Source organism: Coccomyxa subellipsoidea (assembly GCF_000258705.1).
Source record: "Coccomyxa subellipsoidea C-169, whole genome shotgun sequence".
Lineage (NCBI taxonomy): Eukaryota > Viridiplantae > Chlorophyta > Trebouxiophyceae > Coccomyxaceae > Coccomyxa > Coccomyxa subellipsoidea.
The window spans coordinates 3,939,580-3,963,101 of NW_005178042.1; the positions used below are offsets into that span (position 1 = coordinate 3,939,580).

Genomic DNA, 23,522 nt, shown 5'->3' on the forward strand with positions numbered 1-23,522 from the left:
CTGCCCTCAAACCCTTCAAAAGAATTCGCTATTATAAGTCCTCATCATGCTGAGCGCATATCTGCGCCAGATCTGGGCCTATAACCGCGGCCGCGCCGGCCGCTGGGGACACCGCTGCCACGGACCCCCCGGCCGCCACCATCCAGGACTACACCCCCCGCAGTATACAGAGTGAAAGGTCAGCGCCGGCCGCGGCCGCGGCCCCGCCGGCCGCCGGACCCCCCGCCGCCGCGGGCCCCCCTGCCGCCCCCGCCGCCGGCGGCACCATGGCCGCCGCGCTGGGAGTGGGATCGCACGCGCAGCGCCTGCCTGTTTGCGTCCCTGGCTCCGTCCTTGTCCCCAGCCTGTGCCGCAGAGCAAGTGGCTGCATCAGCGTGTTGTACACACGAGCTACTGACTTTACAATTGGCAGCCATCGGTCCCTGTAGAGTGATTTGAGAGAATTGAGTCGACGGCTCAGCAGAGTATCATCAGAACTTGGCGTTCGTGACATCCCCAGAAAGCAAAACGCGTCATAAGTGACCAAGTCATGACATGCGCAAATCGTGCCGATGAATGGCGGTGAACAAGCAAGTGTGTGAAGTGATTTCTACAGAGAAAGTGATCTGTAGCCTTCCAAGAGTACATACAGAACACGCAGATCATGTATGCGGGAGGGCAAATACGAGGTGTGCAAGCTTGTCAGCACATACAATGAGCCAGAGAACATTCTGAACGCGAAATGAGAAGTGGTTGCTCACCGCCTGCTTGGCCTCTGCGACTGCCTGCCAGTAGGATTCCATGACTGGGTGGTCACGCCCGTGCACGGAGCCTGCCACCTGGACAGCCTTCTCCGTGTGTGACACAGCCTCGCCTGCAAAGAGCCAAGGGTTGCGCCTTCAACTCCCCGTGAGAAAATCACATTTGCTCACATCAGCCAGACGGAGGCATGAAAAACAGCAAGCTTTCCTCTGAAAAGCGGCGGGAAGTTGTGGATGTTTGAAGGCTGGATCGGCAGCCCACCGTCGTCCTCGAGCAGCAGCAGGTCTATCACATTAGGACTTCAATTCTGCTTTGACACTATATTATTGGATGTGCTGTACATAAGCTCAATGTGCTACCCCTGACCCTTACCAAAGAACCACGCCTCTGTGGCCTGCTTGCAAATCGGATGAACCACTCACCATTGTCCGTAAGCAACTGCAGCCGTCGGAACACATTTTGCACAATTCTACATTGTGCACTTGCCAAATTAAAAATAGAAGAAATGGCAGCTCATTGGGCACCTTGAGCAGCAGGTGCACACTGGGCCATCCTTAACAAGTAAGGCCTCCCAAATCATTCTCAGCAAAATCGATTGGGAGCTCACCGTACTCCTTGAGCAGCAGGTGCACAGGTCATGGTGCTTGGCTCCAGAAGAGACACTCAAATCAACCTCTGATCATCCTAAGTAGGTAAGTCTCGCAGAAAATTCTAATCATTCTCAGCAAAATAGATTGGGAGCTCACCATACTCCTTGAGCAGCTGGTGCACACTGAGCCATCTTGGACGAGTAAGGCCTCCAAAATCATTCTCAGCAGAATAGATTGGGAGCTCACCGTACTCCTTGAGCAGCTGGTGCACGTCTGCAATTGCGCGGTGTGCCATGGCCGCGTGGCTGTTGCGCAGTCCGTGCACCTCCTCCGCGATTTGCTGCAGCGTCTCGTACAGCTTCAGCGCCTCTCTCAAGCCCTCCTCCTTGCCCTGGTGCCTGCAGCAATCGCATGCATGCATCCGTCAATACAAATGTGTTCACAGCCAGATGTTCACGCAGAAGCAAAAATGAAAATGCTCACAGAGTAACCCTCCTCCTTGCCATGCAGCAATCGCATGCGGCAGTCATGCGTCGTGTACCAGCAATCGTGTGTGGCCCCGACTCATGCAATGGTCACAACCAGCGCCGAGGTGCCTTACTAATGTCATAAGTGCCTGCTCATGCGCGCAACTACAACACGGCAATACTCGTGCCCATTTCTAGTACCTAGAGATACAGGTTGCAGCCATGACATCACCATGTAGGATGAGGTGTCGAGCAGCCCCGCAGGTCTCAGAGCCTTAAGGGGACACCTCTGTGACAATGAAGGACATCAGGAATGAGGGAGCACTGTTGCACATGAGGATGGAGGCGGGGTTGCCCAATGATGCATGCCTTGGTGAGCCTCATCTAATCATCTCCGACATGCCGCGGTCTCCACAGTTCCCAGAGCCGCGAGGACAGGAATGAGACAAGCAGCTAATCCCAGGAACGGGGGCAAAAGAAGGATAGATGGATTACGGAACGCACTTGAGGATGGAGGCGAGGGTGCCGTAAGCGGTGGAAGTGCGCGGGCTGCCCTCCCCAAATGTACCCTCCATTATCCCCACGGCCTTTCGCGCACTCCCGGCCGCCGCGTCGAATTCCTCATCCGCGTCCTGCTTAGGCGCCACACTTTCACTCAGAGGCTATTCTTGTAATTAGAATCTCTAATGCTAGTGATGGTATTGCTGTTATTATCATTGTGTAATAATGATAAAAACATCATAATTACACAAGCTGTTCCTGGAGAGGCAAGGTGCGCCTGCAAGCAAGCCCCAGGTGAAGGTTGCCTCATGTCGTACCCCGTGGTGAACTTGCCATATCGTAGCAAAAAATGTTTATTCAATGGCAAGTACGTCAGTATTTGATCAACCTGCCCCTCACTGCAGGGCAGGAGGAGGGAATGTGGCTGCCGCAGTGGCATCTGGCTCATGTTTTGCTCTTTGGGGCCTCAGAAAGTTGGTCGCTGCACTGAAGAACCACTGCTGCAGCTGCAGAATGAAAAGTTCATGCTGAGATTGTCCTGTGCCCTCACCTGCATCTGTGCCAAGTGGACATAGCACTTGGCAGCCGTCACACTGGCGGCGGCTGCCGGTGTCAGGTCGTGTCCGGGCAGCTCAGAGCCGTCGTCGCCTGCCATCTCCTTCACAGCGCTGCTGCCTGCTTTCTCCGGCTGCACGCACACAGCACACAAGACGCCCTTTCAACTTTCTCTTCATGGGTATCGTTTCATTCTGTGTAGCAACCAGTGCCCCATTCCACCCTTCACCTCTCGTTCACTAATGCAAGGAAGCTGCACTCGCAAACTGCTCTGAACACTATAGTATCCCTCTGTTCTAGCGAGCAGACCATTAATTGCAGGCAGGGCAGACACTCTTGCATGAGAAAAAGCAGAGAACAAGAAGCATGAGAGATCCAGCAGAAAGTCACCTTGGAAGAGGCGGCCCTCTCAGCCTCCTTTTCCAGGGCCTCAGCAGCATCTGTCAGCAGCTTCTGCGCATCCTCCTGCCATGACACACAGCCCAACACATCAGCGCTTCCAGATACTCTTGCACCATATGCAGATGGAAGCATCGCAAAGGATGGGAGGTTTCTTTTCAAATTGTGCTGCCTGATGTACGGATCACATTTGCCTGTCCCGTTGTTGCCGTGCTCAAAAACTGACACCCTGTCTCTGATCTCTCCATGCGCAGGGCGCTGTCAACACACTGCATTGGAAGGTCATGAATGGCAAGAAGTCCTGCAGGGGTCTGGAAAGGAGGGAAAGAGGGGAGTTACTGTAAGCGCGCACCTTTCGGCCAAGCTTGGTGAGGACGTCAGCGAGCCAAGTGCGGCAGTGCTGCGCGCGCGGATCCGCCGGGCCGCACCGCTCATCCCAATGCGCCAGCTCGGCCTGAAAACCCCCACACAGCAACAGTTGATTGGCGTCATGAGAGAATGGAATGCTTTGCCGCGACCCTTGGGCAAGACATGCCTGGATATACCAGGCTCATTCCCACAGAGATAGATGTGAGGACAAGCCTGTGGCGGGGCCGGCTCCCACATAATAAGTGTGCCCCAGGTGGTATCCAAGCTGCAGAGGGCCTGACTGGATGCAGCTGACTGGATGCGGCTGACTGGGTGCGCACCTGCCTGGGAATTTGCCTTAGAGGTGACAACCCTGAAGCAGGGTGCTTCCCACACAAGTACTGTGCCCCAGGTGCTATCTAAGCTTAAGATGGGTTGATTGCATGCGGCTGACTGTATGCGACTGACTGGACAGGGTGCGCACTTGGAAGAGGGCGTGCGCGGCCTCAAAGTCCTCGGCCTCGGCCAGCGCCGCGCCCAGCCGCCAGCTCTCCCGCGCGCGCAAACTGCCGTCACCCGTCTCCTTGGACGCCTGCACAGCCAAAGAAAGACTTTTTACTCCTCGTGTTGCACCTGGGGGCAATAATTTCAGCTTTGTTCTATTTGGTGCTTGTCTGTGGCTGCATACAGCGAGACACTGCCCCACAAAAAAGGCAAAGATCTTTCTGCTATCAAAGTTGACACTGTTGATATTCATAGCCCACAGCAATCCTCAACCCATACATGAACAAAAGCCGTCCTTCTATGGATGGGAACTTGATGCACGAGGCCAGGGGTACAGATTGTCAAGATTTGGGTAACTCTCCAATGATAAAAGCGAATGATACAGGTAGGAAACCCTCACCTCGAATGCGTACGTCAGCAGTTCAACAATCTCCGCACTCCGTCCGGCAGAATTCTCCTTTTTTGCTTTTCCTCCGAGGCCGGCCGTCTGCTCGGCGCGCGCAATCACGTCGGCCAGCGTGCCGGCCAGCCGGGACCGGAACTGTGGCCGCACCTGTGACAATATTCCCCACCCACTTAGCTAATGCGAACTTACAAGCTATGACTCATGAGGTCGCCCCATACTACACCTACTCAGCTTTGGGGATGAGCGCCATCTGGTTTTTGAGTGCCCTGCTGTGCAGTCCATTCGGGACCAATATCCTGCTTTGTTTGGTGCTGCCATTCAGACCATGCAACAGTTCATGTGGCAGTTAGATATTGTCAGTGTTGCACACTTTGTCATGGATTGTTTTGATCACTTGGATGCTGTCAGTACATCCAATCAGCCCTGGGCGGCTGGAGTTGATTTGTAATTTCCTTCCTTCCTTCCTTCAGTTCAAATGTCATGTCTTGTGGATTCCGCTTCAATGCAAAAATGGCTGCAGGGTGCGGGACGGAGGGTTAATGACTCTGACCAATGCGAGCCAGCTTCCCTAAAGGCGCCAGCTTGAACTGCTAAATATGAGAGCAACTTGTGAGAAAGGCAGGGATATAAAGGTTGGCCTGGCTCTTACACAACAAAGACACCACAAATGTTTGGGTCCAGCCGATGCACCGCTCGTGGATTGTCAGTGCTTGGCCGCATAGTGTGGTGAGCCATTCTGCTGTTTACCGCTATTTGTGCATAAAGGGAAAGTGTATTTCAGGTGCACTTTTGTTGAGTGCTTTATTAAGGATGTGGCCGCACCGTTCCGGCGCTGTCCTCCCGCACGGCGCCCAGCGACTTCTGCAGCGTGCGCTCGGCCGCCGCCAGGTTCCTGATCAGGCATGCAGACAGGATTTTAGGTAAGTGCTCATATCTGATCCTAATCAGGTGAATAATTTGCATGTTTCTGATCAGGTAATACCCTCAGGCCATGATCAGGTAGGCACAATGTCCAGCTGGAATGCAGAAGCTCATCTGAAGCAGCTGTGAGGCTATCCGCCTTTCAAGGCAGAACAAGTGACATAATTGCCAGGGGCTTATGGTTTCAATCAAATGCCCCCAGTGCGGCATGCATGATGCGTGGCACGCTTCTTCTAACACAGCAAACCGCAACGAAGCTTTCAATCACCAAAGACAACACATTTCGGATCCCTCTTCCTCCGATCAAAACAGTGGCACCACGGTGGCAACTACATCAAGCAAGAGAAAACCCATTAGCAAGGTGCACAAAGGCATGCCAGCATTGCCAGCTCACCCCTTTTCGCTGATGATGCGAAGTGCTACTGCCAGGTTGAGCGCCACGTTGCTCTCGGCCTGGTTCCGAGGCTGCTCATCGTCGGCTGCGCCCCGCTCCTCCTCCTGCAGGTGCCCGTTGCCGGCCTCCTTCTGCGCTGGCACCTGCAGATGCAGCAAAGACACCTCTGCAACCAGTCTCAACGCAATCTGCCCGCGGGTATCGACCAAGAGGACCAGAAGCCAACTTGATGCTGAGCTTCACCAGAATTCCACACGAGTTATATTGAAAACGTGACGCTTGTGTAGAGTACATCTCCTTGGTGATCTGAAGCGCCATCTTTTGCAAGCGATACAGTCTGGCAATTCAAAATTTGGGCAGCTGTAGATGAGACACACCTCTGCTGAGTCATCCACCATTTCATCCATGCCAAGGGGGTCGAATGCAGGCGCCGGCTTGGCATCACCCTCCGGCACCTTTCCCTCACTGCTGTCCCCTTTGCCTTCGTTCGCACTACCCTTGGCCCCTGGCTTGCTGGCCTCAGGCGCTGCATGCGGCTCAGCTTTCTCGGCTGTGCTCTCCTGCTCAGCACTGTGATCTGTGCCGTTTGCTGAGGCCACATCCGCCTCAGAAGCAGCAGGATCCTGCTGCGGCTCCTTTGCTTCGGCGGTGTTGATTCCTGCCTCCGTTGCCGCCTCACTATCCTGTGGCTTCTTCCCTCCCTTGGTGCCACCTTTGCTCTTGCCCGCAGGCTCCTCTGTCTCCCCCTTCCCCTGAGCCTCACCGCCGTCCTTCTCCTCGGTGCTTCTCTCCTCTCCAAGGCCGCCGGCAGAGGCATCACCACCGGCCGGCTTCGTCACGGCGGAGGCATCGCCGTCAGACGGCTGCTCGGCGGCGTCCGTGACGGCGCGGCTGACGGCGTCGGCCTCGGCCGACGAGAGGTCTAATCTGGCCGCCTCCCCCAACGCGTCGTTCCCCTCGGCCGCCGCGCGGCCGTCCGGCAGCAGCGACGGCTCCGCGCTCAGCGCGCCGCTTAAAGCCCCCTCGGCTCCCTTTCCTGACGCAGCAGCTCCCTCCCCTGATCCCTCTGACACTGTCTCTCCGGCGGCGGCGCCTTTTTCATCCACACCCTTTTCAGGCTCCTCTTGCTTCACCGTCGCCTTGATTCCGCTCTCATGCTCTGCTGCTTTGCCGCCTGTCTTGGCCGCAGCTCCCTTTCCCGCTGCCTCCTTGGGCTTGCCGCTGCCATCAGCAGACTTACCCCCTTCCGACTTGGCTGCCTCTGCAGCGGGCCTTGACCCGCCTGCGGCCGGGGCGGTCTCGGTCTCGGCCGCAGCGGGGGACACCAGGTCTTTTGCGGCCGGCAGGTCGTCCTGCGCGTCGATCTCCTCCTGGAGTGCGGCCACGCGGTCCTCGGCCTCTCTGTCGGCAGGTGATCCCTCCTCCCCTGCAGCCGCTGCACTGGTGCAGCCTCCCGTCACTTTGCTGTCAGGGCCCTCCTTCAATGCCCCTCCCAGCTTCGCAACGTCCTTTGCAGCCTTGCCAGTGCTCTCCTCCTTGCTGGCATCCTTCGGAGCTGCCTCTTTCTCCTCCTTGCTGTGTTTGCCAGTAGCAGCCGCCCCCTTTCCTCCCTCTGCAGCTGCTGCGCTGCCATTCTTGGCATCTGCGCCCTTGGCAACAGGCTTTCCTTCCTCCTGCGGCTTTGCTGCTGGCGATATTTGATCTGCCTGTGGTGTAGTGTTCCCTGCTGCCTCGATTGCCTGCTCGAGCACGTCCATCTCGGCCGTGAAGGTGTCCAGAGACAGCTGCACAGTGGGGCTGATCGTCGGCAGAACCAGATCTGGAAAGCTCTCGGTCTTATGCACATTCTCGCCGCTCTTTGACGAGCTCTTGCTTGACTCCTGCGGCGCCGCAGCTGATGGCTGGCTTCCGCGGTACTTGGCCATGAGATCGGTGGCAGCCGCGGAGCCGGCTTTCTCCGGCGCCGCTCTAGCGTCACCGGCCGGCGCAGCCGCAGCGGCGGCCGGCGCGGCGGCGGCCGGCGGCGGCTGCACGGCGGCTTCTCGCTTGGCGGAAGCTGCCGGCCCGCCCCGGTTGCTCTCCGACTCGCTGCCGGTGCCCTGCAACAGAAATAAAGGGACATCAACATGCATGCTTGCACAATACAACTCGCAGCTCAACTGCAGCCTCAAGCACAGCTTTAGAGACAGTAGAGTGCCGGTTTGCAAGGATGGTGGCTTGGTAATCATCATTATTTTGATGCGCTGTTTCTGCCAGCGGCAAGGTGCATCTGCACACAAGATACAGGTGTTGCTGCCACATTTCCTACCCCTTCATGGCCTCGCCAGATTGATGCAAGACCCAACCAACCGTGGCTCAGTCTTTATACCGCACCCCGCCATACCTTGCAAACCTTTGAAAAAAAAAATCAGAACGCACCGCGGGTGAGTTGCCGGAGGGGCCTGCGGCGCGGCGCGGCGGCCGGCGGTGGCGGCCGTTGGTTGAGGGGTTCTTGCGTAGGGATCTGCGGTGGCCACTAGGTGTCCCCCCCTTGGGGCTGGCTCCCATTGCATCGCCTCCCTCAGAGTCCTCGGACGTGTCCCTCCTGCGCAAAGTAAAAACATAGTTTCAGTCCCACGGTGCCAGAGTTCCAGTTCCGGCCTCTTAAGGAACTTTTCCTACCAAGAAATGCACTGATGACATTGCAAGCATTGGATATGCATGAGCAGCATGCATCCTTTGCTCCTTTTGGATCCCGCTCAGGGTGTCATCTGATGATTATGGTAGAATCTTCTGTTTCTGCTGTTCCACAGCTCTTTGCAATGAATGAAGAAACGTCCAGAGAGAAAAAAATCCGGGCCAGGGAGCAAAGCTGACCTTGGCTGCTTGCGGAGGGGTCCCACAGAAGAGGTGGACTCGGTCCTTGCCATGAAGGGCGCTGACTGCCTCGGGCTCTCCTTGATGTCCCTGCACATCACATCACCATGCCATTAGTCATGCAACATGCGTTGCCACATCGATTGATGACTAGTTGGTTGTGTGCCTGGCAGGACGATGCGCCGGTGTGCCACATGTTTCTTTATGGCATATCGTGCATTTGTGCTCCAGCATGCATGCAACTAACGGCTGCACAGAGCCAACGCTGCTGGCAATGCAGGGGCAGCATAAGGCTTGCGCTAAAGTATAGGAGATGGAGTTTGTGTCGGAGTTTCGCTCACCCTCCCACAGGGCGCTTGCGCCTGAGCTCCTTCCTGTCGCCTGCATCTGCCCCATCCTTGCCTTGGACCTCCCCTTCCAGTTCCTTGGCATCTGCGCGGCTAGTCTTGAGGTACTTCCTGAACAGCAGGGTGCCTGCTGTGATGCCTGCAAGCGCCAGCCCTGCCAGAGCGGCACCTGCCTGCGCAATCCATCACGTCCCAGTCAGTTCTAGGACTGGTGGAAGCTCTTATGACCTCAGGGCAGGAAGAAAGCGGGGGTGAAATCAGAACTACTTATGTCTGATGCCAAAACGATAAATATCTGCATTGGCATAAGATGCCATGAATGACGCAGGCTGTGGCTCAATGCGCGATCCAGACCAGCAACCATATGTGAGGCTGCCCATGCAATTCCAGAATAATCCTTTGCTAAAGATCATGTCTTGAAGGAATTCCTAGCGGAAATTGTCAGGGGAAATCTGCTCCATGTGTGCAACTGTAAAGCTCTTCAGCGAGTGCTACCAAACGCCTTTGTATCGCTCATGGAGCGGAGAAAGCGGAGAGCTTTCACCATGGATCTACTGGACGTATTCATCGATGACGGGCCGCCAGTCCTTGCGCTCCTCGCGACGCCTTTTATGGCTTCGACGGCGATGGGAGGCTCCTCCTCTAAGCTATCGTCGCTGCTGTAGTCCGAGAGACTCATGCCCAATGGAATTGTAATTATTGCAAAACTTCCACACTTCAGAGTCACCGTACAAGAGTTGAATTGATGTGTACTGCATGCACAGAAGCTTCAGCAAGCAAATCCAATCCGAAAGTGCACAGTCACAATTACCCCACTCCACTGGGTCATTAAATTTCTAAAGTACAAAGGACGAGAGGACAGACGATGTTGAGACGAAGGAGCAAGAAGAAGTCTCATCTTGCAAAGGGTGGCTCAAGTCTCAACGTTGAACAGCCGCTGTCGGTAAAAACAATACTGTGGACGTTGCGCTCCTCCGATCGTCAACTATTGTTTCAGATGGTGCAGCAGCCAGACGATATGCATCGACATATCAGGAGTGTGCAGAAGTCTTCGTCCACGCAGTGCGATGCTTCACGGTTCAGAGGTTTTTGGGTTTCCTTAGAAGAACTTATCGAAGACACTGCCGCAGCGGCTGTAATGCAGGATCTTGGCAGAATTTTGAGCACCGAAAGTATTCTTGTATCTTGCGCCTGCCCCAAGATTAGGGGAGTTGCTGCAACTTGGCAAGTCAAATCAGTGATTGTGAGCATTTTATCCATCGCACAGGCCCGCAAATGAAGTCGACAGTGCTGTGTTTGTCGGCGGCTTCAGCGCTTGCGCCGTTTGCCAGAAGCTAGTGAGCAGACAGACTCTACGATGAGAGTCTTCCTGTTGTCTGTGCAGGCACATCTCTCCTGTGCCTGCCTGAGGAAGTCCTTCAGCTGATGGCCGCTTGCATGACAGCCAACGAGTGGGCAAGGTCCGGCGCCAGCGTCTGCCAAAACCTGAATCACCTGAACTTGGGGCGCATGGAGCTGAAAATTGGCAACCTCGGATACCTGGAGCAGCAGCATATTCCGGCAGAGGATAAGCTGGCCCAAGTGCTGGGTGCCATGCGCTGGGCTAGCAATCGCTGGCAAGCATGCACTTATCTGCATATCCGGCTGTATACCAGGGTGCAGATTCCAGGTGAGGATGCTGCAGACTTGGCATCAAGGCTCAAGGAACGCAGCCCACAACACCTCAAGACCCTTGGGCTGCTGGCAATCCACCACAATCTAGCAGCGGGGTGCATATTCGAGGCGCTGCTGGCCAGCCTGAAGCTTGACGGCCCCTGGGAATGCCTCAAAATGGGTGATGAGACGGAGGTGCCAAGCCTGCCAGCGCTGCGCAATGTGACGCTCTTCCACATGGACGATGTGATTGCTGAGAAGGACATTGGGCACTTTGTAGCTCCGCTGTCCTGCCTTGAAGTCTTAGACCTCAGTGCCATGTTTGAATGCCTCGCAGTTCTGAATCTGGGGCACATGCGGAGGCTGCAGCGGCTGGTGCTTTCGCGCATCTATCTCACAGAACTAGAGCTGCCACCTCAATGCAAGATATATGTGAGAGGATGTACTGATAACTTTGCCAATGCGGCTGTTCTCTGGCTGGCTTGTCCTGGCAGGGAACTGGTTGACATCTTGTATCTTCGATTCAGTTCGTATGAACGACTGGGTCTATATCACTCAGACAGCTTCGGCAATCTCAGGGAGTTTCCAAACCTGGAAGTCTTGGACATTGATTTTGATTTTGATTTTGAAGACCTTAACAAGCCAACAGAGGTCCTGTATCACTTCAAATTGCAAGCATGGCCGCCGCTCAGGTTTTTGTCATGCTTGCGTCTCGTCTCGGAGGCGCGTCAATTGCAGAAACTTCAAGTGCACCTTCCTGCCTCTCTGGCTTTAAGGAGTCTTATCATTGCAGCCGATGAGATAATCTTGAAAGTTGAGTCGCCGGGTAGGATGAATAGTACACTCCAGGAACTGATCTAGGCATCAGCTATAGCTAGCTAGTGAGTTCAATCCCTGCAACGGTATGCTCCCTACATTGGGAGGTGACTTCTTCAAGTTGGCTCAGTGTTTCAAACAGCATGGGTTCCTTGTAGATACTGCAGAGTGCGCGATATCTATTCCAGAAGATGCGCAATATAATTACTGGGAGCAAAGACGGAAATTTGGATTTGTGTACGTCTTGAAGCAAGGTGAAATGCCGAGAGGCTACAATGAGCTTAGAAGGAGGGTGCTGGGGTGTTTGTGCGGCGTGTGCTGGTGCTGCAGATGCCTTGATGGTGATCGGAGGCACCCTGGGTTCGGATTGGGTGACTGAGGCAGGCCTGCATAACAGGTCCACCTAGCCTGCTCAGCTGGGTGGCTTCGATGACTACGTAGTATACTAAGCACCGCCGCCGTGTACATGGAAGCCTTTGTAGGTGTCCCAAACGGACACGCATGGAAAGGTTCAACATCAGGCAGTACATTTGATTGGGCCAGATGTTGGGATGACAATCAGCCGATTCCTGGAGGTCACAGCTGGATGCCCATTCAATGTTTATGTATCTTACTAAGTTGTACTTAGTAAGGGACGTCCAACATGCCTACAGCATTTGTCTGGTGAAGATTGAATTTCCTGATCAACATGGTTCAGAATGCAGCTCCCAAATACAACCAAGTAGAGTTGCCTTATCTTTAGATTTGGGAAGTATGTACTTCAAATCATCATGTCTGCACAGAATCGTCCTCAAATGGTGCCCAGGGTGGGCAGCGGGCAGCAGCAGCTCACGCCTGCCAACATCAAGTCAAGTCCAAAGCATGGTGTTGACACTTGTCTAATCGTTGCCTGTTCGCATAATCTTTCAATTATGCGATTCTGTCTGTGGATACCAAAGCCTGTGCCTGTACCGCTGCGGTGCTTAGCACGGTTCTCGTGATCATCTAGAGAAAGGAGACGGTATGTATCGAGAAGTCAACTCGACGCAATGCGATTCCTCCAGGAAGTCAGGTAAACTTTTCAACAGTTTAACAGGACTTGCAAGTCGATGCTGCATTCGGATATGACTGAGTTCATGAGGTGTGTTGCTGCACAGATCTGATTACGCAGGTGTACGCACTGGGAAATCCAAAATTCTTGGTGTTATTAATTATAATACGAACACTGTCAATGCACAGCTGCGGTGCTGGCATGCCCACAGAAGTGCTGCAAGTGAAGTGCAAAAAAAGCTTGTAGCTCCTGAGGCATTTGGGGGCGCCTCTTTGTTGCGCAGGCGCTTCTCTCCTCTCTTTACCTGAAGACGTCCTTCAGATCGTGGCGAGCTGCATGACCACCAAAGAGTGGGCAGGATCTGCAGCCGGAGTGTGCCAGATGCTCAATGGACTGGAGTTGGAGCGAATGCAGCTGGAGATCCATATTGGTGTGGGTGGCCTGCAAGCGATGGGCACACTCCAAAAGCTTGAAAATGCATGTGACGTCAAAAATACCTGAAGAAGACGTTGCTGGTCTGAAATTATCACAGAATAACGACGGCCCACAATATCTTCAAGTCTGCGAGCTGTCTGCTGTATTCAAGAATGCTGCAGCAGGTCGGATTTTCCAGACATTGCTGGCTAGCTTGCAGTGCAACGCGCAACTGGAGATGCTCAATGTGTGCACCCAAGTGGAAAGCCTACCCCGCTTGCTCAATTTGAAGCATCTCCATCTCAGTGAAACGTATTTTTCGGTGGAAATCGGACATCTTGTGGGGTCCTTACCCTGCCTGGAGGTCTTAGAATTCTCTTACCCACGGTTTGATTGGGCATTCGATCTAGATCTCCGTCATGCTGACAAGCTGCAGCGTCTGATGCTGAACAGCATGTATCCCTCGACACTGGATGTGCCACCAGCCTGCAGCGTGTCTCTGTTGGAAATAGATGAGGACTGTAGCGCTTTGTCAGAACTGTGGCAGGAGTGCCCTGCCAGGGAGAGTGTTGATACCCTGTACATGCGACATCATCGCCCTGCATTTCCAGGCCACCCTGATTCAGATGACACATACAGCCTCTTTGAGCGCTTTCCAAAGCTCAAGATGTTAGATATCGATGTGCAGGATGATGATGGCAGTCAGACCAGTCTTGTTTATGTCTTGGACATGTACACCTCCCCAACTTTGGCGCATTTGACTTGCTTACGCTTGGTCTTACAAGTTAAGCACACGCAGAACCTGGAAATTTCCATTCCTGGCTATATGGCACTCAAAAGCCTTATCCTTGTAGCGAGCCGGATCAAGTTAATGGTGGAGTCGCCTGATAGATTGAGCACCACTTTGGAGGAGATGATCATGGCGACAGATGGGTACTACTCTAGAAACTATTATCACACAATCATGGATGGTTCTGGTTACATTCTGCTGAGGGATTGCTTGGCTGCAAAGGGGACTGTTTTAGCAACCACATTCTGCCCCGGTGTCAACCTGTATGACTACAAAGTATACAATGAAAACCCAGTGCACACGTATGGCTTTGCATATCTGTTGCCTCGAGGTGCCAAGCCCAAGAGCTACGAAGCGCTCAGGAGGAGAGTGTGTGGCTGCTTGTGCAGGGTGTGTTGGTGCTGCAAATGCTTGGACGGTGATCGGGCTTTTCTGAAAAGTTGGATATAAATCCTACCCTTGATGATCATGATGTACCCAGGTTGTCAAACGATTGCTGTGCTGTTCTTACAATTGCAAGCTTCACAAGACAAAGGTTCATACATGCATCAAGTTGTATGTACTTGAAGTTCCTTAAAGCAGGCTGCCCACAGCTACCTCTTCTCTAATTGACAGTCCAGACACAGTTCACTATCGCCTACGTACACTCCTGTGTGCCTATTTGTGCAACCGCAACTCTGTATAATTTGGCTACAGTCAAGTGAGACTCGTGCTGAATTCATTCGAATGCTTGCAGCTACTGGATAGATCTCCACTCCTCTGCGTTTAAACAAATTTGTGTTTCCAGCAAGTCATCTGTCCAACATCATGCGTGCAAGCAACCTTATTCCTGCCTTCTGCCAGACCTCAAATTCATTGGAAATCTTGCACATCTAAGGCTGCTGTGCAACAAATCTCGCACTGCTGAAATGAGGTGAGTGGACATGTCATCAATGCGCCAATCAAGATATCAGAGCTCTCCAAGTGTTGTGGTCATGTCTGTGTACCGCCGTCATCGGCAAAATCTGTCGCTTTCAACTTTGAGCTGTCAGCTGTCAATTTGAAAGATCAGGCCCAGGGCTCCCGCTGCCACAGCTGCGACAGTGATTGTCTCTTGCTGTGCTGCACTCCAGTAGAGTACATCCGGCGACGCCTCTTCCCCGCCATCTGCAGACACAATAAGCACATCTCTAAGCAAGCTTCACAACGATGCATTTTGTCAGCACCATGCAAGCACAAGGTCAAGGTAGAGGCTGTCTCAATAAAATAAACAGACCCCTGATCATCATGTGTACAGGGGGTACTAAAGACTACCCTTTAGTAGTCTTCAGTACCCTCTGATGTGTAGCATGCATGTAGGCTACACCAAAAAAGCACTAACATTCGTCATCCCCTCAGCTATGTCATTCAAGCTTTGCATGGCACTTCTAAGCGGGGCCTCTGACCATTTTTGGCAAGCTGGCAAAATACACTGCGACCAACTGTGTGCTGCTTGCAAGAGCAGGTCCTTGTGCCGCGAACATGCCCATCTCATAAAGCAAAAATCATGCTTTTTCTCTTACTCTGGCAAATTTGATACTATTGGCTGGAAAGCAACATGCAGCGCATTGCCCGAAGCAGCAGGTCAACAGCCTGAAAATTAGCCATCTTGAGATGGCCCATATTATGGACTCGATTCTGCGCTGCTGAGTTTGCCGGTAGATTTACCGCCCCCTGGCACCCTGAGAGGGTAAAGGGAGCCGCACCATGTAGAGAGCGAGGCGAGTCAATAGATAAAGGCCGAGCATCTCAGCAGCGAGCGCGCCCAAAAAGGACAGCACTGTGCTTATTATACTGCTGCCCGCCGCTGCCTCGGTTTGTCTTTGCGCCAGTGCATGGGTCTGCATGGCTGCTGCGTCCTGTTCAGGCTCGGCTGTTTTGGGCTGCCCGGTTTGGGCAGCGGGCAGGGGCAGCGCATGAGTCATCGCCCCCTGCAGCCGCCTAATCAGGCCGCGCAGCCATGCTGCACCGGTGCCACTCGGGCGTGGGATGATGGCCTGCCACAGAAGCAGAGAAATGTCCCGTCAGCTTGAATTTGAACATGACACCTGCTCTCTTGTCAGCCTGACACATCTCTCGAAAGCTGCACATTTCCTTTCACATCATCTTCATGGAATCCACCTTACCAGGAAGCAGAAGCATGACAGTGACTTAGTACAACTGCAAGAGTGTCAACAATTATTCTGTACCACCTAAACCACTGCTGGTTTTTTTTGTAAAGTCAACAAAATGGAGAAGCTGAGTAGTTCACCAGTGCTTTGCCATGCTTGTGGTCGTCACTGGTCGCTTCCTGATCAGATGACGCTTCAGAAAGGCCTGTAAAGGTCCGTCTGATTCCCTCTGAAAACCTATTGAAGCCTTGCACTGCGTTGTTCCAGACGCTGGTGTGGGGCATTTCATGCGTTTCATTCTCGTGCACTAGCTTGTGCAGGTCGGCATTAGTCATGAAGGGTTCGTCGGTGTAGAAGCCCCATTGGGGCGGGGGGGCCCGCCCCCAGAAGGGGGGGGACTCGAACTGCCACAGCGGGGGAAACCTCCAGTACCAGGGAGGGGACTGTCCCACACCCTGCACATGCATTTCCACCCCTTAATGACATTCATCAAAATAATCGGGACCTGACCGGACTCTACATTAGCCATGCATCTGGCGGCATGACAGGGTGCACAAACAAGCAGTGTACTGGGGACCTTGGAAAAAATCTCCGCTGTGAACTTTATGTGCAAATCTGTCCAGTCATACTGCAGCAGTGTGCGTCAGATTCTGCAAAGGGACCATCAGCTGAACAGGTGCCCCTACATTAAGGTTCAGCCACTTTTGGTTATATCCCCTGAAAGGGTCATATACCTTCAAAACCCTAAATCCACAATTGCATCCCCTGTGAATATTGTTAGTACAAGGGCCCTGCTCTGAACCCTAAAAGTACATTCCCTAAAACCCTGAGCTAAAGCGGTGGAAGCCCAACGAGCCGGAAAAGGCGAGGACAGAGTCTCTTACCCGGATGTCAGCCCCCGGCCACGAAGCAGTCCCAACCCAGACGAGCAGCGCAAGCTGTGCAGCAGCCGCCAGGATCATGAAGATTATCCACGGGGTGGTTAACCAGCTGTCGCAAGTCATCTCATCCTCCTCCTCCGCCTGAACTAGCTCTGCAACCTCCTGAACCTGTTTTAGCACAGCAACAGCTGTCACATACTCAGTTTCTCTCACTGCGCCTTGATTGTACGTGTCAGCTCCAAAAATATCAAGGTACATTCTCCTAATGCTATCAGCCCTTTTAAGTTGAATTTTTGGATATAGATACTAGCTCAAGTGGATGGTACCTGAGATAATGCATCTTTGGTCTTGCCAATTCAGACGAATCACACTTTGCACATGAGTTGCATTGCGATTGAAGATTAAAAACCTAACAGCATGTTATGCATGGCATCACCAGTCTTGACACAGAAGTACTCAGGGGTGCGTTTTAGGCGCAGCAGCTGTCTTTACCTTATTCGGCGCGGCCGGCGCCGCCGGCTGCGCGCGGACACAACTGGCGCTGACGTTGAAAGCCGATTTCTCCGGCTTTCCTCCCGCTGCTGCTTTCTGGCCTTTCTCAGCAGCCGCAGCTTCCGCTACATCAGTGTCTGGCGCCCCGGTGTCAGTTGTGATTGCCGGGTGCGCGGCGGCCGCGAGGAGAGAGGCAGTGCCGTCGAACGGCTGCATGCTTGAGGTGGCGCCAGCTGGCGCCAGGCTGGCGGGGGAGTGGGCAGGCCACAATTTGGAGCCCCAGACGGCGCTCTTGAGGCTGCTGGGGGTCTGAGGGAACGCCTCCTCTTCCCCGTCACCTGTGGCAATGGACAGAGGCTTTCTCAGAATGCAAATAAAGAGGAGTCTGTCCCAGCAGCCAATTTGCAATTCCTATGATTAGGTAGCTGCATCGTCTGATATAGGTACGCCTCAGGGCAGTGTTCATTGCCAATTTTATCCTGGTGCATACCCATGCCTGCAGCTTGTCTGCAGGACGTTCCTTGCCTTTGGCGTAAAAAGCGTGTAATAATAATAATAATACCCATGCCCCAAGGCTGTTTTGCCAAGTGCAGCAAAAAAAAAAAGCCTTAATAACCTCCTTTTGACACATGCTGTCCATCTGAAATACAAGATGTTAGCTGTTCGTGAATGGGATGGTGCGCATGTGGGTAGAGTTGGGCGCACTGTTGGATGCAGCCTTTTCCGGAGTTGCTGGCTCCTTGGCCTCGCAGTTGGCAATAGTGTTTTGCCGTGGCAAAATGTGGCCCACATCGGCTGATGCCTCGCCTGAGCCTGTGCAGCATGAGCAGTGCCGATGAACAAACACCCTGTAGCAATGCATCTACTGTAGCACTCATTCGAAACCCGCAATAAATAGTTAGTTATTGCCAAAAGGGTGGATAAATAAGAGCCTATCTCCTGAGATATAACCCCTTTGATAAATTGAGACCAGGTTCTGAAAGCTCTTGACAAGCCTAATCCAATGGAGCACGACCCTGGCAATTTTGGAGTCACGAAGACCCCTGAAAGTTGCTTTGAAAGGTTTCCTGCACCGCCAGAGGTGCGGGTTTTATAATGACCACTACAGTGACAGGTCGCCTCGTGACTACAAAGTCAGAGGAATAGATATGCAAGAGGGAGCTGCCGGGGAGATTTCCACCTCCAGAAATTGGGAACAGGGCCTTTGCTGCGCTGGGCCTGGGCTTCTGCTCTGAAATAATCTTCTTGTCCGCAGCCGCCTCCTTGCGCTGATCCTGAGCTTCCTGCAGCCATGGCATTTGTTGTCGGAAGTCAAAGCAGTGCTTTTGCATGGGTTATGCAGCAATGGATGCATGACAGCCCAGCGATGCTTGACCCTGTTTGCATTTTACACCATGCTTCTCAGATATGGGAAATATATAGGGTAAGAAAGTGCGGTAAATGCATTGATTGGACTGTGCTTCCGCTGTCATTTGCCGTTTCCCGAGAACCTTTTCAGATCTGGGATATGCTAAGAGTGAAGCACCTTTCCCGGTTGCGCTTCAGGTTCCCAGAAGGAGTTGTCGTAGGTGCGCAGCTGTGCGGCAGCTGCCGCGGAAGCTTTCGGCGAGTGGGCGGCCTCGATGCCGCGCATGGCCGCCTCTATCTCACGCAGCGCCTCCGATGTGCTCGGCCTGCGCTTGTCACAGGCAACGCCCATGAATGCATTACTCCATATCTTGTGACATTTAGCAGGTTCACTGAGTTTGATGCCCAGTGATATCCTCCCCATATCTTGCTAGCTTTAACCTGTGACAGAGCCTTCTGCACATGGCAAAGCTGTTCTGGCACTGCACGAGCGCCATTAAAAAAAATCGGAGGTTTTCACTCCTTCTGGGCTTCTCTGACTGTTTATGCGTGCCTTCTGCCCTGTACTGAATGTCTGCACTCCACATGCAGATGATCACAGTGTCCTGATGCTGAATGGCACACTACGCCTTCTGCTCCTATTCTGACACTGGTAGGCAGGTTGTGATGAGATAAACGGGGCACGCAGTGAAATTGCCAGACAGAGATTTCTTATGCGCAGGTTTGCATCATGTCGAGTGGCTCGGCGCTCGGCTCGGCGCTGCTGCTCTATACCCAGGCTTCATGACAGAAACAGTTGCTACTGATGAACAATTCACACACCAAAACACAGAACTTTGCCCTTCAGGCGGCGACAGCAGCACTCTGGCTTTGCATGAGCCCCTCACGGCCGCCGGTTCCCTTGGCCATGCAACACGATATCTCAAATCTGCTCAAGCTATCAACAATCGATTTTATCAATTTGAATTTTCAATTAAAGAAAGGGGTGCGCACATGGAGGCGGCCATGCGCTCGGCGCGCCGTTTCTGCGCCGCGTCATCGACGGATGCGAGCGGGCTGCGGCTGCCGGCCCGGCCGCGCTCGAAGCGCGCGGCGATTGTGGGGGTCACCGACAGGGGGACCAGGCCGCCACCGTTTCTGGTAGGGGTCCGCTGCTGGGGGGACCCCCCGAACTTGGCCGCCGCCGCTGCCAGCCCTGACACCTGCCGACCACACTTCACCGAAACCTTCGATTTCTGTTTTGCTTGACGGCTCGAGAAGTCACTCTGTGCTGAGCCAAACACCCACAGTGCTCCTGAATGCCGGCTTCACAGCCCCGTCTGCCGCATGTGCCTTCTGACCGCGCATGATTTTCCCGCACATGATCATATGTAACATTCGGAACGGGCTGTTATGCATCCTTCCAATGGTTACAGTATACAATACTTCCTGCTGTTTCTGGGCCAAGACATGCAAAGCTTCTGCAGTCTGTGGTCACCGCAGCACAGCAAGCTCAGGACAAAATTGTTCTTGAGGCAGCGTTCACTGACCACTGAAGAAACTGAACATTGCAAGCAAGAACAACTGCAGGACAAACAGCTGCATGACAATACAGCAACAGAGACCGGGCTAGGTGCTGTAGCCCAATCGGTGCAGAATTGGCAACGTGGGAAGCACACCTCTGGGGCGGGCTCCTTCCCGCCGAAAGCATCAGTGATGCGAGAGTCCTTTTTCAGAGGAGAGCTCGCACGCGGCCTCTGCAGCAACCACCCCGACATCACCTATTAGTCACCCCACCAAACATGCGCATACCCTGCTGCCACATTAATCCAACCACTTAGGCAGCATCTCAAATCCTGGCTCCTGGATTGCGCACGGCTGCCGCTCGGCTGCAACGCATGGGCAACAGCACTCTTCCTATACTGTAGTACTCATTCTAGAACCCGCAATAAGCAAATTTTTTTGGCCAGCAAGGGTGGATAATCAATACCAAATCTCTCAAAAATATAAAACCTATGATAATTTTGAGACCAGATTATGAAGGCTCTCGACAAGCCGAATCCAATGGAGCATGACCCTGGTACATTTGATGTCAGGAAGACACCTGAAAGTTGCCTTGAAAAATTTCCCGCATCGCCAAGGGTGCGGGTTCTGGAAGACTACTACAGTATGTCCTTGCGCGCATGTCTGCTGCTCTATCCTGCATTTATCAGTGCTTCCAGAGCAGGTGATCTTTGTGTGATGATTGGTCGTTCGTGGTAGTTGGGTTGTCTTTCAGCGGGCTTGACATGTCAGCAACTGACCGGAGAGCGCGGCGTAGGAGATGGACTCTTGGAGGTGCGGTTGATGCGATCCTGGAAGTCCTGTGCGATCATCCTCTGCGCGCACGATGACTAAAGTTAGTAAGAAATTCGTGAACATAATGCTGGTGCACATCTTCATCCTCCGTGCAATGCACCGGCCCTGCGCCGCTTCCACTAAAATGCAACCAAAGGAGACGGCATTCTTAGCTCAACAGGAACAGAGCGGCAACCTTCTAAGTTGCGGGCCACAGGTTCAAGTCCTGCAGAATGCTCGCGCAGCCATCACTAGCATAGCCGTTCCTAGAAATGAAAGCTGATACAGGGCCGGCACTGGCTACAACAAGGGTATGTATCCGCAGGCTTCAGCTAGCAAATCTTGGGCTTTCTGGAGAGCACTTCAAGCGCCAGACAGACAAGATCACTATTGTGAGAACATATTGCCGGGCCCTCTAGTGCAGCCCTCTGTATTCCTGGCTACAACACATTGACTTTTGATGACTCGCACCATCAAGGACGGTGATGCAAGGCAGATGAGGTGTGCTGCATGTGACCATTGCAACCACGCTCACGTAATGACTCAGTGAGTCACAGCGCTTCACACATGGAGAGAGCGATATCATCCACTGGTCATGCGCTGATGCTTACTACATCCTCTTGTATAATTGACTAGCGCCGGGCAGAAAATAATCTTACGATGATTTGATGATCTTATAATTTTTGTTCCTGCATCGACCCTAAAGCCCTAATACACCATTGCATTCCCCGTGAAAATTTTATTACTACAAAGGCCCCTTCCCTTTTCTAAACCCTAAAGTCATAATCCCCAAACCCTAAGCTGAAAAGGAGAGTACAAATTTCCGTGGCTAGCGCTGAGTAACTCACCATGGGCGAGGGCGATGATGAGCGGGCAGGCTCCACGGAGCGGCTGCGGTGCTCCTCATTGATGCGCGCCTCGAGCTGCCCCTTGAGCCGCGCGACTGCTCCGGGCGTCAGCGGAGATACACTCTTCGGCGGCGCGCTGTGCGCGTGGCCGTCCCAGCCGTCGCCCCTGCGGCCGGAATCCAAAAAGGTTTGAATTCTGTAATTTAGACCGTGCGTGTATGCCCTATGGCCTTTGGCTTTGGGCATGCCAACCTGTGTAATTATGCTGATAATAACAACTTAGGGGTTCACCCATGCCCTCACAGTGACGAGGTCATCCATGAATGTTCTCTGCCTCCTTATTCACGCCCCGGGCATCATCTGGACGTCTACTTCTTATATGATTGAAATCTGTCGTGGCCTGAAATGGCGACGCAGTCAAATTCTGCCAGGGAGACACCCAAATCTGCCCTGACAGAAGCTACACCCTAAAATATAACATTGGCTGAGATCTCGCCGGGGGATTCCTGGCACATTCACTGGACGCCATATTTGTTTGCTCAATCCCCTGGAGTAAGAGTTTTGGCACAGTGTACTTGTAAAGCTTGTGCATGGAGGTAAAGCACCTGAAAGCTGGGATGGTGCTGGAAGGGGAGACTGGCGGGCTCCTCGTAGCGTCGAATGGTTCCATAACAGCTTATTGAAAAAGTATATCAGCCAGAGCGCTTTCGCTGGGACCTCTTGCTCTGCTAGTCTCCTTTGCATGTGTACACCATGAATTCAGTGTGAATGCCAGGAGCATGCTTATCCTTGCCAATCCAGACAGCAAATATCCTTCCATTGAAGAAATCACGTTTTACACATGCTTTGGGAAATGAAGGAAAAGTGTCAGCACACCTGGCTAAGGTGCGAATGTGTTGCCCGTGCAACAACGGTGAGTTTCACACTTGTTGTGTGATCTGGACACCGTGAGGCCAAAATAAGCGAGTCAACTGAAGCTTTGGACCTCTTGAGGCTTCGTTCACGGAAGTTGGTGTTCCACCTGCTTGGGGCCCAAGAGGAAAACTTGTCAGTACAACATAGTAAGACAGGGGATAGAAAGGCATGGCCTCAACAAATGCCGCACATAAGCTGAACCACATTGACTTGCAATACCCACCGGGAGAACCTGTATGTCGTTAATAAAAGGAACTGTGCAGTGTCTCACAGGATAAAGTCCCAACATGACCTACCATGTGGGGCGCTCCGTTCCTCGGGCTACTTCTGCAACCTCGCAGATGACGAACTCAGTTCCTCAAAGCATTCTCAGGTATTCAAGCTTGCTGTAGTGAAGTCATGAAGCCGAAGTTGTGGTCTCGGAAAAGCAGTGCACAGCTGTCGGAACGTTGGTTGAACAAGGGAACTGCACTGAACAGACCACGCGTGACGTCACCTGTATCGATCGTCTCGTCTTTCCTCAGGATGAACTTCTGGATGCTTGGTGACGCAGCATGATTGTATATTGTACACTTACGGTGACAGGAGGAAATGTCATACTGCTGCGATCAACAACTTTGATCTTTTCGACGTCTGATATCTGAGAAATAAATGCCAGTTAGCAGTTGGCAGTGCCTGCAGGCACTGCTGTTGCCCATTCAATATAACTGATTGCATGATGCACAAATGTTCAGAAGAGAAGCTGCCCAGCAGATCTGCTGATTGTTTGCCTGTCTGGCCACAATTGGTGAAAAGATAGTATGAGGTCACTTAAGTAGGGATGGATCCAGGCTCACAAGTCATCAATAAGCTTATTAATGAC

The 23,522-nt window shown here is 53.0% G+C and overlaps 3 protein-coding genes and 1 non-coding gene across 4 annotated transcripts; 2 read left to right on the forward strand and 2 right to left on the reverse strand.

The window, feature by feature from the left end:
- Window positions 1–179: 179 nt before the first annotated feature.
- Window positions 180–9,708, reverse strand: COCSUDRAFT_39376 (hypothetical protein; the record flags this gene model as incomplete). The annotated part of the gene is made up of 16 exons (XM_005652293.1): window positions 180–344; window positions 741–853; window positions 1,578–1,729; window positions 2,303–2,430; window positions 2,850–2,987; window positions 3,245–3,319; window positions 3,606–3,707; window positions 4,086–4,193; window positions 4,506–4,658; window positions 5,334–5,403; window positions 5,827–5,969; window positions 6,204–7,925; window positions 8,245–8,410; window positions 8,683–8,772; window positions 9,024–9,202; window positions 9,574–9,708. The coding sequence occupies 16 exons, from the start codon at window positions 9,706–9,708 to the stop codon at window positions 180–182; spliced, it is 3,639 nt and encodes a 1,212-aa protein (XP_005652350.1).
- Window positions 9,709–10,466: 758 nt separating this feature from the next.
- COCSUDRAFT_55789 (hypothetical protein) lies at window positions 10,467–11,188 on the forward strand (the record flags this gene model as incomplete). Its single annotated transcript, XM_005652294.1, has 2 exons — window positions 10,467–11,057; window positions 11,177–11,188. 2 exons carry the CDS (start codon window positions 10,467–10,469, stop codon window positions 11,186–11,188), a joined length of 603 nt encoding a protein of 200 aa, XP_005652351.1.
- Window positions 11,189–14,229: 3,041 nt separating this feature from the next.
- On the reverse strand, window positions 14,230–22,415 carry COCSUDRAFT_64397 (hypothetical protein; the record flags this gene model as incomplete). Its single annotated transcript, XM_005652295.1, has 13 exons — window positions 14,230–14,878; window positions 15,457–15,747; window positions 16,170–16,316; window positions 16,746–16,910; window positions 17,235–17,572; window positions 17,940–18,047; window positions 18,415–18,517; window positions 18,760–18,907; window positions 19,575–19,783; window positions 20,240–20,317; window positions 20,864–20,938; window positions 21,746–21,911; window positions 22,351–22,415. 13 exons carry the CDS (start codon window positions 22,413–22,415, stop codon window positions 14,780–14,782), a joined length of 1,992 nt encoding a protein of 663 aa, XP_005652352.1. The 3' UTR covers window positions 14,230–14,779.
- Window positions 21,061–21,135, forward strand: COCSUDRAFT_t6. Its single transcript has one exon. It is a non-coding gene; the product is annotated as a tRNA-Arg (tRNA).
- Window positions 22,416–23,522: the final 1,107 nt, after the last annotated feature.